This window comes from Micrasema longulum, unplaced genomic scaffold (assembly GCF_059751315.1).
Source record: "Micrasema longulum isolate JH-2025_06_02 unplaced genomic scaffold, ASM5975131v1 h1tg001128l, whole genome shotgun sequence".
Lineage (NCBI taxonomy): Eukaryota > Metazoa > Arthropoda > Insecta > Trichoptera > Brachycentridae > Micrasema > Micrasema longulum.
This window is the reverse complement of record NW_028278316.1, coordinates 195341-213633: the sequence shown is the minus strand read 5'-3', so window position 1 is coordinate 213633 and position 18293 is coordinate 195341. Positions and strand designations below refer to the sequence as shown.

The 18293-nt window shown below is 35.7% G+C and overlaps 1 protein-coding gene across 1 annotated transcript; it reads left to right on the top strand.

Moving 5' to 3' along the window:
• Window positions 1-788: 788 nt before the first annotated feature.
• On the top strand, window positions 789-16746 carry LOC148276917 (serine protease gd-like). The gene is made up of 8 exons (XM_088233600.1): window positions 789-794; window positions 2431-2596; window positions 13359-13893; window positions 13987-14156; window positions 14967-15124; window positions 15406-15531; window positions 15619-15763; window positions 16368-16746. Exons 1-8 carry the CDS (start codon window positions 789-791, stop codon window positions 16574-16576), a joined length of 1515 nt encoding a protein of 504 aa, XP_088089726.1. The 3' UTR covers window positions 16577-16746.
• Window positions 16747-18293: the final 1547 nt, after the last annotated feature.

Below are 18293 nucleotides of genomic sequence, written 5' to 3'. Positions count from 1 at the left end.
AAACATCCCGAACGGATATCGCGTCGGATAATATGCAACCTGGAGCTCAATCACAGATAACTATCGACATGCTAAAAAACGTGCTAAGTATTTGAGCGATCACCACGAACAATCATGAACACGCTGAAGTTAAAGCGGTCGCGTTGCAAAACGCCATAGATAAGTTCCGTATCCGTAGTCCGTGGTCAAACGTCAAATCAAAAAAGTCAACACGCGTGTAATCTCGTGCCGGTTTGTTATTTCGTTTTCAAGTTACAAACAATTACTATGGCGACTGCTTTTCTTAACATTTGGCTTGCCGACCGCCGGCTAAATGCATCGAGAAAAATTGAAAGAAGGCGTGTGCGAGATTCAACCAATCCTCTTGAACTGACCGAAGTTGAATTTCGTTTTGTAACGCGACCGCGATAACTTCAGCGTGTTCATGATTGTTCGTGGTGATTGCTCAAATACTTAGCACGTTTTTTAGCATGTCGATAGTTATCTGTGATTGAGCTCCTGGACAGAGGACATTACATAATTATTTTACTAAAAAAAAACTAGAAGAAAATATACTAATAACACGCAGTAATTAGAGAGCATAAGAATAATAATAATAACATCATTATCCATAATAATACTACCAAAAGATAATATTAAAAGTAGATACAGTTGCAAATTTAAAACATATTACGATAAAGTAAAAAAATATAAAAGATTCGTGTCAGTCGGTTAAAGAAATGGGTAAAATATTTGCATTTGGTAAAATAACGCACACTCCGAGTTGACACAGACAAGATCCGAAAACCATGCCCGTAAGTGGTGGCCACTGTACCTTCAGCCTAAGCCGAGCCAGCGAGCAGTAGCGTACAGTATAAGTGTAGCCAGTCCAATAAGCATCGCAAGTTAGCCCGAGATTCGTGCCCTGCGGACGTCCCATAGTAGGTTCTCACACATGAATCACATATACACCTAAAAGACACATCCATCCCAAAAAATCGTCGTTGATTTTCAAAAGAATCAACATTCTAACAAAAATAATGGTTTAATATTTAACCAAATCAAAGAATAACGTTACTCTAAACGAGGTCCACGTTCATAATGTGCTTGGTAAAAGGTGCTGGTGGGCTGGAAACTCCCCGCTCCCGCGTCTTTCACCCGATGAACCCTTGGCGGTAGTGCTGTTCATGCTGCTTTGATGCGTGTGGTCAATATTTCGATTTCTGGTATAATACATTTATAGCATTTTATACAAATAAGAACTATAAACCAATAGTACTGAGCGGCCGAAAAACAATAATTTATTTATCACGCAAAACAAGAGAAAAGGCAGCGGGAACAAAAAACTAAAATTACGCCTGACTAAAAAAATATACAAAATTTACCTTTTTCGTAAAAAAAATATACAAAATTCTAAGTACGATTTTGCCTTTGGTCCTCGTGAATGAATCCGTGAAGGCGTATGTACGAGGGGCGTTCAATATATTCTCGGTATGGGTAGGAAGGAAAGACTTAAAATAATATTTTTTTGTTTCTCAATATAGTCACCCTTAATATCTATCTATGCACTTCTTACTTCTAGCAATCAATTTATTTAAACCCTAAAAAAAATAAGATTCCGGTTTGTTATCAAAATGCTCATTAATCACCGCTTTTAACGAGTCATCGTCGTCAGATCGTTTTCTACGAATGTGTTTCTTTAGATTTGGAAACAGAAAAAATCACTCGGTGTCAGGCCTGGACCATACGGCGGGTGATTGATTTCTGCAAAACCGCATTCACGAACTGCAGCCTAAGCAACTTAGCCTCGTTCACCATTGTCGGTGCATTGTCGTGGAGGAGCAGGATCCCTCTGGCCAATTTCCCCGACTTTTCTCTTTGATCACCTCCCTCGATTGATAAGGGATGCTAAAATAGTATCCTTCGGTGATGTTGAAGCCCTTTTCCTTGTTATCTATAAGCAAAATTCCCTGGGAATCACAGAATACTGTAGCCATGACCTTCCCTGCGGATCGTGTCACTTTGAACTTCTTTGGGTGCTATGTACCTTTTCGGTGCCACTGCATGGACTCCTGCTTACTCTCAGAATCATAATGATAAACCCAGGTTTCATACCCAGTAACAATTTTGTCAATAGTTTCTTTAGAATTTTCGCCAGAGAGCAGGGAGAGAGAGAGAGAAGAATGTACTGCAGAACGATGCTCCCTATTTTATTTGCAATACTGTTAGATTCGCATTATATGTTGAATTGGATTCTACAGAAAATGATGACATTGCTTTCTTCGGTCATCACACTATTTCAGGTGGAATGTTTGAGCGCGTGTGTGTCACCGATTATGGACTAAGAACCCTATAGTTGTTATCTTGCATGTTCCGTTTAATTGAAGTTTTCTTTGCACTTCGGTCGGTACGGCAATGTTTCTAATATTCCTGATTGTTGAATATTTCCAGAGCTACGTGGGGAGAATCGAGCTGCTCGGCGGAGAGACGGAGATCCTGCAGCAGATCCTGCGCGGGGGCGTGCTGCGCTATCGCGTCCAGTTCCCGCTCTTCAGTCCGCTGCCGCGCGTCACCGCCATCGTCTTTAACGGGGACCTCCTCTGCCAGGGGCCGCCGGGTAACAATAACATATGTATCTACCGAGTGACTGCAAAGCCGTGTCATTTAACGTCTCGATACGTACGCTCTTGAAGATAGTAAAACAGACGGAAAAAATATAATAACTAATTATTTTTTATAGTGATAACTTTTTTACGCCTAGACATACGAGTATGTTAATAGAGCAGAATCTAGCGACATTATTTTTTGCATCTGGCTACTCGTTTCCGAAATTGACTGTTACGTCAGAATTTAATTCGACTTCAAAATTTACTTATTTCTCTCTTATATTTTCAATAGGCTTTTAAGAAAAAAGAGCCAGCATTAAAACGATAAAAAATTTTAGTAAATCGTAGTTAAAGAAAAATTGCTAGGTGGATTTTTTTTGTCACTTTTAATGCGTAGATAAACGTATCGAGGGGTTCTAGACCCGTCGGTATAAACCGATGTACTTATATCAACACTTGATGGTGGGGGGATCGGTAGTGTATCTTAGCAGCCGGTCGGGAGACTTTTATCTTCAACTATGACGTCATATTAAAGCTTTGTCATTTCAGTGCGTAGATATATGTACCGTGACGTACGCTTCCCCTTGTTTCATATCGATGTACCTATCCAAATCTCGCAGGTGGTCGGTAGTGTCTCTTTGTAATCGCTAGAGAGAATTTATCTTCAACTATACTACTATCTTACCATCATAATCGAGGCCCTGAGGCCGAGTTACGGTGCATGACATGTATTCTCGTCGGGCTCATGCATCCTGAGATGACATGCCCATGATGACAAATATGTTTATTTGTGAATTTTGTATCTAATTGTCGATTCCAAATTATACGCCATTATGTCCATAGTTCGTATGTCGTTTTGGCCATGTCGATAGCTATCGCCGTTTTTTATTACTAACGTGAAATAGGAATTTAGATAGAGCGGGGTACGAATCTCGAATCTTTAGTTTGTGAGTCCATAACACTACCACTAGATCACAACCCGGTTCTTATTTTAGGTGATCAAATATTCTGCTTTTTTAAAAAACTTAATAACTATTTAACAAGATTTGAGAGTTGTGTTAACGGTTAAATTACGGCTTAATCTAAAAATAAATATGGCCAAAGAACATTAGACCACATCATACCTTTAATGTTTAATATGTTGCCAAATGATTTTTAAAAATAAAATGTTATATATGTTGCGTAACGGGCTTCCCAGAGATCTATTTCGTACTGATTTACATATTATTATCTTTCTTTTACACTTTGATTTTATTTGTGTATTTTTCATATTTTATTATTTTTTAGCAATGAAGACTTCCTGAACTTTCATTGGTTTTTCATTTCACTATTAAACTAAGCCAATTCACTATTAAACTAAGCCAAAATTTTTTTTTATGTATCGTATTATCGGCATTATGTTTTTTTTAAGTTTTGTATTTTTTATATTACTTCGCGTGTGACGCCTCAAGTTTTCTTCCCTTTCTTTTCGATGAGTTCTGCTGATTCGACAGTTGACTTACCGTAAACCGTAAACATATCACAACTCACTTATCATTGGTTGAATCGGAAGAACTAGTGATGTCATGCAGAGTTGTTTGTTTTTATTAAAATGTTTTTTTCTTTCATACATTTTTTAGAAACTTCGGCGTATAATTTAATGATCCAATTTTTACCGCGCTTAAGAATACACGGGGTGGGTACTCGTATTAGAAGCCGACTCAGAAATATCCATTGAAGGAGTTACCGAGATATTTGCGAAAAACTTTGAGAAAAGAATTGTGAGATTTCTAATAATAAATTTTGTATACTTCTAGCATAATTTGCTTCACTAACTTTTTAGATATATTTTTTTAAAGGAATAACCCGCTAAGCCTTTATTTAGAGGCTTGTCAGCACGTGGGATAGGGGGGATACGGAAGAAGGTAATGAAAAATACACCGCAACACCAGACCAATTGAGAAAAAATCTTTCTTGGATTTTTTTACTTGTAACTGGCGGGAATCGAACCCGCGACGCCAGTTTCCCAGTTGGCCGTCTTACCAACTGCGCCAACGGAGAATGCTAAGTTTGCGGTATTAAGAAATACAACTGAAATCTTTATTGCAAGATTTAGAGACGGCTTTAAATTACGCTATTATTAAGGTAGGTAGGTTTTTATGCATAGTTTATTTAGGCATCAATAACTCATTTTCCGTTTTCGGTGGATATTTATAACACCCTCACATTTGTATACCCATGCTGAGGCTGAGCTTCCTCTTTGTATTACTATTGTATTATTTTCATTATTGCTTATTTTACACTTTGCACATTGTGCCCGTTTTCCATAGATTTTAAAGTAAAATGCTAATACTTAAGTTTAAGCACCCGATGACCGATGACGAACTGCTTTATGGGACTTGCATAAAATATATTTTGTTTGTTAAATGAAGTTTACATAAATATGCTTTTTTTAAACATACTTCTGAGATTTCTGTGTTAATTTCGGACTCGCCGCGTGTGAATGGCGGACAGTGAGTGAAATAATGAATTAATTGCGCAAATATTATATCTACCTAAATAATTTCAGAAAAACCTAAATCTTCGACTTAATTTGACGATTTAAACAAATATTCCGAATAATAATGCTCATTATCAAATGAGCAACTTTGCGTGTATGGAAAATAAAACCGGTCGACCAATATCAACTTTCGCAAGATTGCTTTTCCCGGTACACGGGTTTTAAATTCGCTAATTTACGAACACATTTTAGTCGTCAATGTAATTAACGTTGTATTTTTTCCGGGTTTTCATATCCAATTATATTTTATTTTAATATTGGAATCTGATGGACTTTATATTTAACATTAGTTTTGTGTAGGTACCACTGGTATAGAAAGTACCTACTGGCACCATCTATCAGGCCCATCTGTCACATACGAACAATGCAAAAGACCCGGTTTTTGGTATGATTATCTGCTTATACGGGGCGAATTGCTATCCCAGTAATTTAATCCCCTTAAGCTAAAACTGTAAGAACGGATACTTAAACGAATGTTTAAATCGATAAAAATTGAGACTTCAATGAGGAAGTTCAGTGTTTTTTTTTTCTAATTATAACCAAGCCAAAAAAATTGTCTATTGTATTATCGGCGCTATGATTTTTTAATGTTTTGTATTTCTGAAACTACTCCGCGTGTGACGTCTCAGGTTCTCTTTCGCTTTTTCTCAGTCAGTTCTGCCTATTGGTCCGTTGACGTACCTACCGCAAACTGGAAATATTTCACAACTGTCTTATCATTGGTTGATTCATATGATTTATGACGTTGTTTAAAGTAGTTCGTTTTCATGATAACATTTTTTACACACATTTTCAAGAAACTTTGCAGTACAATTTAATGCTCTAATTTTTACCGCGCGTAAGAAAACATTTTTTTCCCGTAAGGCTGAACTTCCTCATTGAATAGTTCGAAAGATGTATTGACCTTTTTTTACTTACTACCCTGTGTGGCACGCGCAACGCGGCGAGACAGAAATAACAGGTATTATTATTAGAAAAATAAATTTACCTCTAAATTATTTTTCAAGATAATGTTTTTAAATTCCTTTGAACACATTATTTAATTTTTGATTACAATTCGTTATTTCGGTATTTATTATTTGTTGACAAAATTTAAATGACGGAGATATTTTTAGATTACGTCTAGGAAACCAGTGCTATAAATTGGTTTGTACTTTGCACGTACAACGTTTTAATGACGTCACCCACCGCTACATGATGGCCCCTAGATGGCGGCATTGCTTTCTAGAAGGATCACTTGGTTTTTGTGAGAAAAACACAATATTTATTATTGAATGCGATATAATAATATTTAAATCTGTCTACATTTTGAACACTTTTGTAAAATTTTGACAGAGAAAACGTAGAAATAATTCAATATGTCTGGTTATTTGTTTACGCAAAAGGTAAAATTAAAATGAACTATGTTCGACCTAATCGTTTCTAAAAGATTATTTAGAATTTGAATTTCGCAGAAACGGATAACAAGTATTTATTTAATTATTTATTTCGACGGCTTACGCCTTTAACATAGTATAAAATAATATTTAAAAACAATAATAATAAAACAAAACACCTGAACACAGTATAAAAAATAAAGATACATAAACTAAAATCAGCAGAAAATAAGGAAATAATAAAGAAAAATTAAATGAGAAATTTTTACATAGGTATGCAGCAAATTAACAATAAATAAAGGGTTTAAATAAAAAAGTATTGAAGTAACAGAGGCGATGTATCATGGCATAAACCGAAAACAAGTATAACACTTAGTACATTTTTATAATTTAGAAAAGAATTGATTAACAAGTAATGATTTTAATTGGTATAAAGATAAATGAAATAAATCTAAGTTTCCATGTTTGTTTGCTAACACGTGAAACCGTGGAATAAGTGAGTATTTGGCATAGTTTGAACTGTGCAAATCAACAGCAAAAGAAGTATTTTTTCTCGTCCCACACTGTCTCACACAAAAATGCACACAATTTAAAAGTTCGGGAATGTCAAGAACATTATTAAATAACTTGAAAAGCGGCTCTAAATCTGAAATTTCCCTTCTATCACTAAAACATATTAATTTTAACTGCTTCATTAAACCTTTTTAGTTGAGCTTTTTAATTGGAATGTTTAATTTGAAATTTATAAATCTTACAACTTTGTGTTGGACCTTCTCCACACTGTTTATATGGGTAACATAATGAGGAGACCAAACTGCGGACCCATATTCTAACTGGTTTCTTACTATGTCATGTATAATATTTTTAATGCATCAACAGACTTAAACTCTCTTGTTATTCTGATAACAAATCCTAGGGTTTTTGTGACTCTATTAACCATCTTATTAATACAGGGAACAAAATTTAATTTATCATCAAAGATGACGCCTAGATCATTTATTTTCTTTACAAGAGTTAATGTCGTATTACTGATGCTATATTGAAAAGCCATTGGATTTTTAATTCGAGAAAACCGCATTACATGACACTTATCCACGTTAAGAAAAAGAGAATTTCTTTTGCACCAGGCCTTAAGATTATCCAAATTTCTTTGAATAATCGAACAGTCAAAAGGAGTTTGAATAAGTCTGAAGATCATGAGATCATCAGCGAATTGGAGTATTTTGACATCGTGGAATATATTAACAATATCGTTAATGAATAAAAGAAATAAAATAGGGCCCAAATGAGATCCCTGTGGAACACCGCTCTTGGCAATAAATGAAGAAGGATTAGGACCTTTAATTTTAACACAAAGAACTCGATCAGATAGATAGCTGTCTATCCAGCTTTAAAAAATACCAGCAATCCCCATAGCCTTTAGCTTCTCAAGAAGAATTTGATGGGAAACTCAGTCAAAAGCCGTACTGAAGTCAGTGTAGATGGAATCGATCTGGAATCCACTTGTCTCATGCCTTTGACAATAAAGTTTTTGTAAATTAATAAATTGGATATTGTTGACCTACCTTGAACAAACCCATGTTGGGGAGTTGATATCACTTTAGATAATTCAGGATGGATAACTTCTAACACAAGTGACTCAAAAAGTTTTAGTAATGCAGGTAAAATAGAAATTGAACGATAGTTTAATACATCGCCTCTGTCGCCCTTCTTAAAAATAGGAGTAAGGTAGGATTTGTTCCAAGACTTTGGAAAGCGTCCTGATGATAGCGAACTATCAAACAATTTAGAAAGGGGAACAATTAGAGCATCTACACATTTAACCATGAAAATATTAGGAATATTGTCTGGACCTGGGGACTTCTTACAATCAAGTTTCAGAATTCTTCGTTTGTATTCACTATTAAATTGTTTAATAAAATAAAGTCTACCTGCAATAAGTACGTTAACATTTTAAAATGGCCACCAAAAAACGTCTAAGAACTAAGATTTAATATATGTAAGCTTCTCTTTTAATGAATATTGATTTTTCTTGAATTAATTAAGATATGAATACATGTACTATCGACATTTAGGTACTAAATTACTACGGCGATCATAATTTGAGTGTATTTAATACCTGTTTTGATTTGACTTTTTACGTAAAATGAAACATATTTATTATTTTAATGCATACCCACTTAAAAATTCCTGTCGAATATCGAATCGTCATGACAGCTAGAATGAAAATAGCTTCTCATTATTTACGACTTACGATACATCTATCTGCATAATATTACGGCAACAGAAATCCTAGTCTTTTTTGTCAACAATGTTTTTGGTACATCCAAATCTTTGTAGGGAAATTATGGATTTTTCCGTGACGGGAACGATGAACAAAGATGAAGCTGTTGAGATTATGGAAGTCTAGGCATTTACAGCGCTCGTGATCTATCATTAGCTGGTTTATACCTATACTCAAAACAAAATAAATTATATTTAATATGAAGAAGACATTAGTTTTATAATCATTTTATCATAGAATTAAGAAGAGTCCAGAAGGAGCGTGGAATCATATTTGAATTCATCGAACTGTGTCCAAAATCCCCCCACTATGCCCCACTTTCACCGCGCGCATTCGTAATGTTGCATGACGGGAAAAAATATAATCATAACACAACTGTAATGTAAAAAAAAAAGCAATCTGTTAATTTCTCTAAAATTTTATTGTGCACGCGGAAATATTGATTGACACAACAGAGTAGATAAGTAAAGGGTCATTTAATAAGAGGTATTGAATTAATGAACTTTGAACTTAAAATATAAAACAAATTTTATTTGACATAAAACGGATATTTTTTTATCATGTCAAATAATATTTAATGTTTTAAAGATGATGTCGGTCAAATGTCCACCACGGAGATGTTTAATCTGAGGTCCAATTTTCATTAGTTCTCTCATTAGATGAGCAAAGTAGGGTAAAAAAAATTTACTATCATGGCAACACTAACGAAATGTCCCTTTTGATTTATTCGACAATCTGTGTAAACTCATTTATGAGTAGTTTAGTCGCCTTCTGTTTGATGCTCGTATCTGGTTTCTGGACTATTCTTAATTCTATGAATTTTATAGCAATATAATTTATAAGATATTATGGACAGAAAGAAGAACGATTTTGTCCATACACAAAAAACTACAAATAAACACAAAGATATCGACTTATGATAAAATTACGTACACGAAGTATTCTACGTTTCTTCGGCGTTTCTCGAGACGAGAATGTACGAGCCTCGAGAGGACTGTCATGCTGGGCAGCGTGTTTGGAAGAAGACTGAGGGTTTGATTCCCTATGAGATGGACCGGCCCGATCAGGCTAAGGAGTCTGGCAATTCTTCCCTCGCGGAGGCGGTCCACCTTTCTGGAGATAGAGAGGCGCGGAGAAGTTCGGTGCATGTTTCAACCTTTGGAGAACACGACCCTCGGTCACGAGTCACGAGAAACCTGACTGCAGAAGAATATAAGGAAAACTGGCAGGGGTCTATGTAATGGCTCGAAATGCAGACCTAAGGACGTAAACGGTGTACGTACTTAGGTCACGCGCGCCCCAGCGCGGTGGATGGGCAAAATACTAATAGTAAAATGCTTATTTGTTTGAAAACAAAAGCCATTTGGTGTCGATAATAAGGAAGTACCAAATAATGTTGCAAAATCTATTTACCCTGACCCTGACGGGCCACAGCCCACAGCAGACACACCGCGACCGGTGTGAAAACCAATTATCTCAAAACGGATATAAAACTCTTACAAAGGAATTCTACTTAAACGAATCAAAGATCTTTAATTATAAAAAAGCTTATCGAATTTCGTAGTCTCAGTCCGGGATGGGACGGATCACCTTTAGCACATCTGGCATTGTTTATTGCTATCGTTAATATTATTATTACTATCAATAAATTTCGTTCAAAAAACGACCACCTATTTTTTTATTGGATCTACATGCGTTTTAACTATTGGCCATTTTAACACCACAGCAAAAATCCACCCGGCCCGTTAAATAACACACGGTGGAATCGACCTTAATCGTATTATATTATTTGTTTATTGGTACGTAAACGCACCAACCGGTACACCATGAGGCCGACTTATCTCTTCGTGAATTACTTTGTCGAAATTTTCTAAAAGCTAAAGAAAAAAAATATGATTAAGTATGCGCGCACCCAAACTTAGTAAAGTTGGGCTGAGCAGATTGGCAGAATACATGTGAAATGGGCCATAAAATAATCAAAATACTTATTAAAAATTAGATATAAGTTAATATTAGGACATTTATTTATTATGTTTGTACTATTTTAAGACAAAATAAAAAAAATGTATTTTATTGGGTAAACAGTGTAAGTTAGTTCATAACATCTTAGAACTAATATAAACTTTTAATAACGTTACAATTTTTTTATCAAAATTTCTCAAAAACATATTTTTTCAAATTAATTTGAAATAAGTATTTTGATCTTTTCTATCTTCTTTATTTCTTTGGGTAACTCATTGTACAGCTTCAATCCCTTGTACAATGAGTTTTGAGATTCTGTTTTTCTCCTCATTGGTAATCTTATATTTTTTTATCCCTTGTTTCATATGTATGACATTGTTGGTTAAATTTTACAATTGTTTTTATTTTATTCATCCCTTTAATTATTTTATGCATAAACATTGCTACATTATATTTCATTTGCTGCTTTACTGTGAGCAAGCCAATTTCTTTATGCATTCTTTCTGCATTAAAATAGATTTTTTTTTTGAGTATAATCCTCATCGCCTTATTTTGAAGAATTTGTATATTTTTAATTTCTCCTTCATTACATAAAAAAAGAATAGAAGAACAGTAATTTATGTGTGGATATAATGATAGTTTATATATAGGAACACTACTTTTTACATCAATTTCATTTCGCAATCTTCCCATAAATTAAATTAAAAAAAAAAAAAAAATTGTTACATATTGGGAATGTGTTTTGAAATTTATGATTTTTTACAGTTTTGTATTTCTGAAATAACTCCGCGTGTGACGTCAGAGGTTGTTTTTATTTATTTAACTTTTTGTACATAATGTTATTTGTACATTGGCGGGCTTATTGCCAAATGGCAATTTCTTCCAACCAACCAATAAAATAAAAGTTTTATTTTTATAATTCAAGTTACAGAACATATTCAATAGAAAAAAAAAAGAAAAAAAGTTAAAAATATATAAAAATAGAAATAAATGTATTTGTTTATAAATTACCTTAAATCAAAACTATTACTCAATGGGAAAAAGGAAAAAGCGGAAAGAGGAAAAAGTTCTATGACAGTTCTTCCGATTGTTTCGTTTACGGTGACCAAACCGGATATCCTTCAACGATCTCATATCATTGGATGGTTCATATTAACCAGTGACGTCATTCAAAGTAGTGCGTTTTTAATAAAATATAGATTATTATTTTTTTCGTATATTTTCAAGAAATTTTGCCGTACATTTTAATTTAATGCTCTAATTTTTACCGCGCGCTAAAAAACATTTTTTGTATCCAATTTCCCGTAGGGCTGAAGTTCCACATTGTCGCGTCGCTTAGCTTACAATAATTTTACAGAAATATTTCATTTTAATACATTTAAATGTATACTTTAGTTGATCTTTCAATAAAACAAGCAGTTTTTTCGTCGTCATGAGACGAAATAATTTTTTTATTGAAAAATAACCAAAATGGTAAGTCATAGTACTCGGTATTGTCAGCAAAACAACGAAATCTCTGTTTTGGTCTGGGTTGGTATTCTGAACGCTTTCGTGAGCGCAGATAACGCTTGCTTGGCGCGTATTTAGCACGTAAATACGCGCTAAGCGTTCTCTACGCTCGCGAAAGCGTTCAGAAAACCAACCCAGACCAAAACGGAGATTTCGTTGTTAAGCTGATAATCCCGTGTACATATGACTAATCATTTTGGTTTAATTGTCTAAAACAGTGGTTCTGAACCTTTTTGAAGTCAGGGAGCACTTTTGACGGTAAGGAAAATTCGCGGTTCACCAAAACTGAAGATTAAAAAAACATACAAAGATAACTTTTATTAAAAATAAAACTGATTATTTAATTACAGACAAGTAAAAAATTACATTAATTAAAAAAATACATAAAAACATAAATACTCCAATGAAACCTTTTGCGGTGAAAATGATTTAATGTGACACCTGATATTGCCGGCTTTTACAAATTTCAGCGATATTCGGTCTAGTATTTTATATAGCCACTCTCATACCTTCATACAAATTGCTAAGTCTTTCGCGTTTCTTCGTTTTAATATTGGTTAATGTCGAGAAACCTAGCTCACACAAATATGAAATTGAAAATTGTAATAAAATTTTCAGTGCCCTTGTGGAGAGAGCTAAGTATTCGTCTTGAACAAAAATCCAAAATTCATCCAGAATTAAATCTGAAAGTTTTTTCAAGAGTACCGACGATCTGTTGAATTGTTTTTCTTTTTGATACAAAAAATCACAATTCAAAAAACGGCCATTGTCCAGCGGATATGACGCGATTCTAGTAAAAATGTACTTATTTTAGTTTCACCAAATTGTATTTTGCGTAAAACCTCATATTTTAAAATCATTAGAGGTTTGTATGTCATTTCAGAAACGAATTCGAGCAATTATGTACAAATGTACATATTATATCAATACACGAATGCTAAAAGTTTTACAAAACTTGCAGTCGGTGTAGTTTATTATCTTCCATAAGTCATGCAGAAACAACTAATACCATATAATATTTGTAATTAAATGCACACACATTAATCACTTATAGGTACGCACTTTTCGTATTTCGATTTTGTACCCTTTTATCTTGTTTCCAGACCGCGCGGCCTTCGTGACTTCTATCAACTTGGATCACACGCTGTCCACTGGGAATCGGCGAGTTCCGACACTTCCCACCAACAGTTTCGGGCATTCCGGTGAAGGTTTCGCTCACGGGCTGAACGGGTTCAATCGGCCCGGGAACAGCTACAGTCAGCCGGGAGAAAACTACGCTCACCCCGGAGGCGGCTACTCCCGGCCGGGAGACGTCTACACCCGGCCGACCGGCGGGTACAACCCGCCCAGCTACGTTCACCCCGTCACGGCCCCGCCGGGAAACAGCTATCCGGGATACGAGGTCACCGGAGAAGAGCCGAGAAACCCCTACGATGGAAACAACCCGATCATCGTGAATGTTGACGGCGGTACAGGGTTTTATAATAACGAAACTGTCGCGCTCAAGCCTACCGGAGATGGCCAGAACTTTTTCGTCGTGTATAACAAAAGACCGAACCCGGATGATTTTGCACGACCGGTAAAAATCGATAACAACAAAAATAATGTTCCGGAGAGGACTACTCAACGAACACCAGAGTAAGTTTAGATTATTTGGATGATATAACCAGTTTATTTGACGTAGACGATGGTTCGTTGTCACTTATATTGTTGGTACTTTCTTGTCTTCAGGACGACAAAGTGCGGAGTGCCGAGCCAGGTGTCCAACCCCCTGATTGTGGGGGGTGAAGCGACCTCCAGAGGAGAGTGGCCGTGGCTGGTGGCCATCTTTGTTAAAAAGGTTTCGTCCTTGGAGTTCGTCTGCGCTGGCTCTATCGTTTCCAACAGACATATCGTGACAGGTAATTGTTTTTTTTTTCTTTTTTAAATTGACAAGTGCCAGCTTTGACGTACGGTACGAGGAAAAAACCCAAAAGAGCTTTTCTCTCGTATTATATATTTTATTTTATTCAGAAAACATTTAGTCATACATAATAAGTATTAAAAACAACAATTTTTTAACATAAAAAGACCAATTAAGTTTTTGTAAATTCTGCAAAAGATATAAACATTATATGTGACAAAAAAAAAAAAAAAAAGAATTTTATGTAAGAAAAGAATAATTGTTAACATTTGCGTTTTCCATGGAGGTAATCAATTAAAATAAATAAAAATACCGAATGTACACTCCGAGCCATCCACGCACACACATGAACGCACGTATAAAACATACACAAACATATACATTACATGCGGCACATATACATAGCATAAACCACTCAAAATGGACATTCAGCAACTATCCCAAATAATCGACCCCATTAAAAAAAATTCTGTACAAATGCAACGTGCAGTTAAAAATGTCTACATAAATACTGAGTCCATTATAATTTCTATATTATCGTAATTTTGAAATTACTCTACCGGTGACGTCACAAGTTCTAGTCGGTGAGTTCTGCTGATTGGTGAGTTGGAAACAGGAAATCTATCATAACACTATAGTTGGTTGATTCTAAAGAACCTGTGACGTAGTTTAAAGTAGTTCATTTTTATCATTTTATAATTGATACTGAAACTCAATCATCAACATTAATTACTTTAATCCGCTAGCTTATCTCTGAAACAGGAATAAGAAAAAGTGGTTATTCAATATATGGTTTATACCCTTGTAGCGGCACACTGCGTCCACTCAAAGGGGAACCGTCCCGTCAAGGTCCACGAGATGGTGGTGAAGGCTGGTGTGTTCAACTTGCAGGACTGGACAGACGAGAATGCTCGCACTCTCTCCGTGTCTAAGGTCTTCCTCCATCCAGACTTCAACGGTACTCAGGTTAGTTACACAATATGGTGGTGAAGGTTGAGTGTTCCTCACTTCCTCTTCATCCATACATCTGATCATTCACTCGTGCCAATTATTCCGACTTTTGACATGTCTATCTTAAAGTATTTATTGGATTTTCTTCACTTTCTTTTTATTAATACTATTATTAGTGTGTCAGTACCGGGTGAAGTGAAAATATCAGTCTATTGTGAACTGCTGATTTCTTCTCCCGTAACAGACATTATCGTTATGGAGCATTCGTACTAAACTGTTTTTCATTATCTTCGCAGGTGCTGAATAAAGACATATCCATCCTTGTCCTGAGCAGAGCGCTCACCTACAATCAGTACATCACTGCTGTTTGCCTGTGGGAGGGAGATGTAGACCTCAGTAGGGTTGTAGGACAGAAGGGAGTGGTGAGTAGTTGTAAGCTAGACCTACATAGATACGAGGCCAGCTGCCGAGACGTAGATGCGAGGACTAACAACCGTCTTGTGTTGCAGGTGGTCGGATGGGGAAGGGATGAGAATGGGCTGCGCGCTACTCCGGAGCCGCGCCGAGCTGATGTGACGATAGTCGCTACTGACACATGCCGCGCCTCGCGACCGGAGTTTCAAGTGCTCACAAATGAGAACACGCTCTGCGCTGGTAATGCCCACTCTTTTCCCAATTACGCCTATTCGATATAAGCATTTTTCATTTTTGACAATTTTAGCTCAATCTGGTCACACGAGGACAATAAAATAGACAAGACAATATTATCCTCTCCCATCTCCGGGAACAACACGCATGAGCCACGCATGCGACTATTGTCCTACTGTTTTGACTATGTGCGTTCACTCAAGAACAATAGTTCCGATGCTGGGACAAGACAATATTGCCTTGACCTCTTGTGAATGCTTCTAAAGTTTTCGTTTTTTGTTCTTTATATTTAAGGGATTTTTATGTGCATAAATTATATTTAGACGTTCTTGAAGTAAAGCTAATTTTTCTCCCATTGCTTTACCGTTTAATAAATTTGTGGCAACGCCAACGCTTTGAAATTGTGTGTTTTGGGCAGATAAAAACAAAGATAGTTTGGAATTCTTGAAAAAGAGTTTTGTAAAATTTAATTCAGATGGAAGAATTTGTTCAATCTTGAAACACGTTTCTTTCTGTCCGATTATTCTGATTTTGGGGTCTTACTGGCCAAGTCCCACACAACTGTCAGCAGCCAGCACTCAGGCTCACAGATATATTTTTTTATTTTCAGGGGACAGAGACGGCTCGGGGCCCTGCAACGGGGACTCCGGGGGCGGCATGTTCCTCAGCAAGGGCGGGCGCTGGATGCTCCGCGGGATAGTGTCCAATAGCCTGAGTGACCCTGACTCCACCAACACGTGCAACCTGCACGAGTACATCATCTTCAGTGACGCCGCCAAATACCTCTCGTGGATCCGCTCTGTTATCGCCACCAACTAGATGCCTCCTCTCCTAAGACTAATTCTTCTCTTCTAGATTAAAAAACTTTTCAAAGATGGTTGAAATTTTATTTTAGGTTATTAATAGTTATTAAGAGTAATTTTTAATGTTTATGTAAATAATCATGTGTAATTTTTATTTAAATAAATAAAAAAAACAAAACAATTGTAGATTTCAGGGTTTTAATATTTTGAATACTGCCATGTCTAATTCCATCCGTATTTGTGTATTTGCGTATTTATATGCACTGTATTACCTAATCATTATATCGTTATCATCATTCCCCTTTCCGCACCCATAGGGCACTGCATGTGTAAACCAAATTCAGCATATTTTGATCACCTGTCACATGCAGGTACTTCTACGCTTCAAGTGTCATTCCAGGAACAATAAAATGTTTCAGTTGAAACCATATTTCACGTTCACCCTGCTAGGAATCGTACCCAGGACCTCAAGAGCGGTAGGCGAAAGCGCTAATCACTACACGAGGCGGACTTGATTTCCTTATTCAGAAATTTTACCTAAGAGCAGCTATCGAGTGGAAAGCTTCTGGGCCTATTTCACACACAGAAACCTATTCATTATCAGCCTGGGCGCAACAAAATTATTTTAGATTTATTTATTTTATTGGGTAAACAAACAGTATGTACAACACATATTTACAATTTCTTTGTACATTAGTGTAGGACACCCATGCACACATCAAAATTAAATTATGTTAAATATAACAAATGTAAAAGATAAGAAATGGAAAAGATGTATACAATAATAAAATATCTGCTTCTCTTAATATTTCTATGACTTTTGACTTAAATTTATATAAATTATGAAAAATATTAGCCTCGGTAAATCTATCGTTATATGGCTTGCATATTCTAGGTATTATAGATTGTTTAAAATTGACTCATTGTCTGTTTAAAACAGAGGATTTTGTCTTGTCAGTCTAGATGGCACGCGGAATGGAAGTCTTTTAATTAGATTAGGGGAATCAATTTTGCTGTTTAATTATTTGTAAAAAAATAGCTGGTCTAATATTATTCTTCGATTTTAAAGAGAGATTATTCTATGGTACTGCATACTTTCGGTATAGTTAGAGAACAATGTTTTGAGTATGTCCAAGTACACAGTGAGGAAGTCCAGTGTCCAGTGTGAGAAGTGGCCAGTCAATGATAGATCAAAAGCCCTGTAAATGCCTAGACTTCCATATTTCCTTCTCGAAAATGTTTTCCCTTTGTTGCAACAATTATAGTTAGATAAGTTAAAGGTTACCCGGTAGTCGACCTGTTTAGATAATTTTCATTGGACCCTCTCTAGTCTATTGATACTAACATTCTAGTATATACATATATCCATTCATCTCACACGAAGGCATGTCACGTCTCGTTATAAAAGTCCATTAGAGAATGAAGGCACAAAAGTAATGAAGAACTTAAGCCCAACAGGAAATTGGATACAATAAATGTTTTCAAATAATAATCTTCTTCAAGCTGTGCTGGGGAGCATAACTCTTATGTGATTAGGTACCTGTAACCACGAAGCTTAATTTACAAGTATAGCATGCCTGCTCTGTTGAGACAATGCTTCCTCTGGTACAGAGGTACAGTACCTACATTTAATAGTAGAGTTATAATAGATAATATTTTGCGCCTTGTTGCTTCAAATGTAAAATACTTTCTCAATATATCAGGACATAAAAGATATTAGTAAAATTATTATA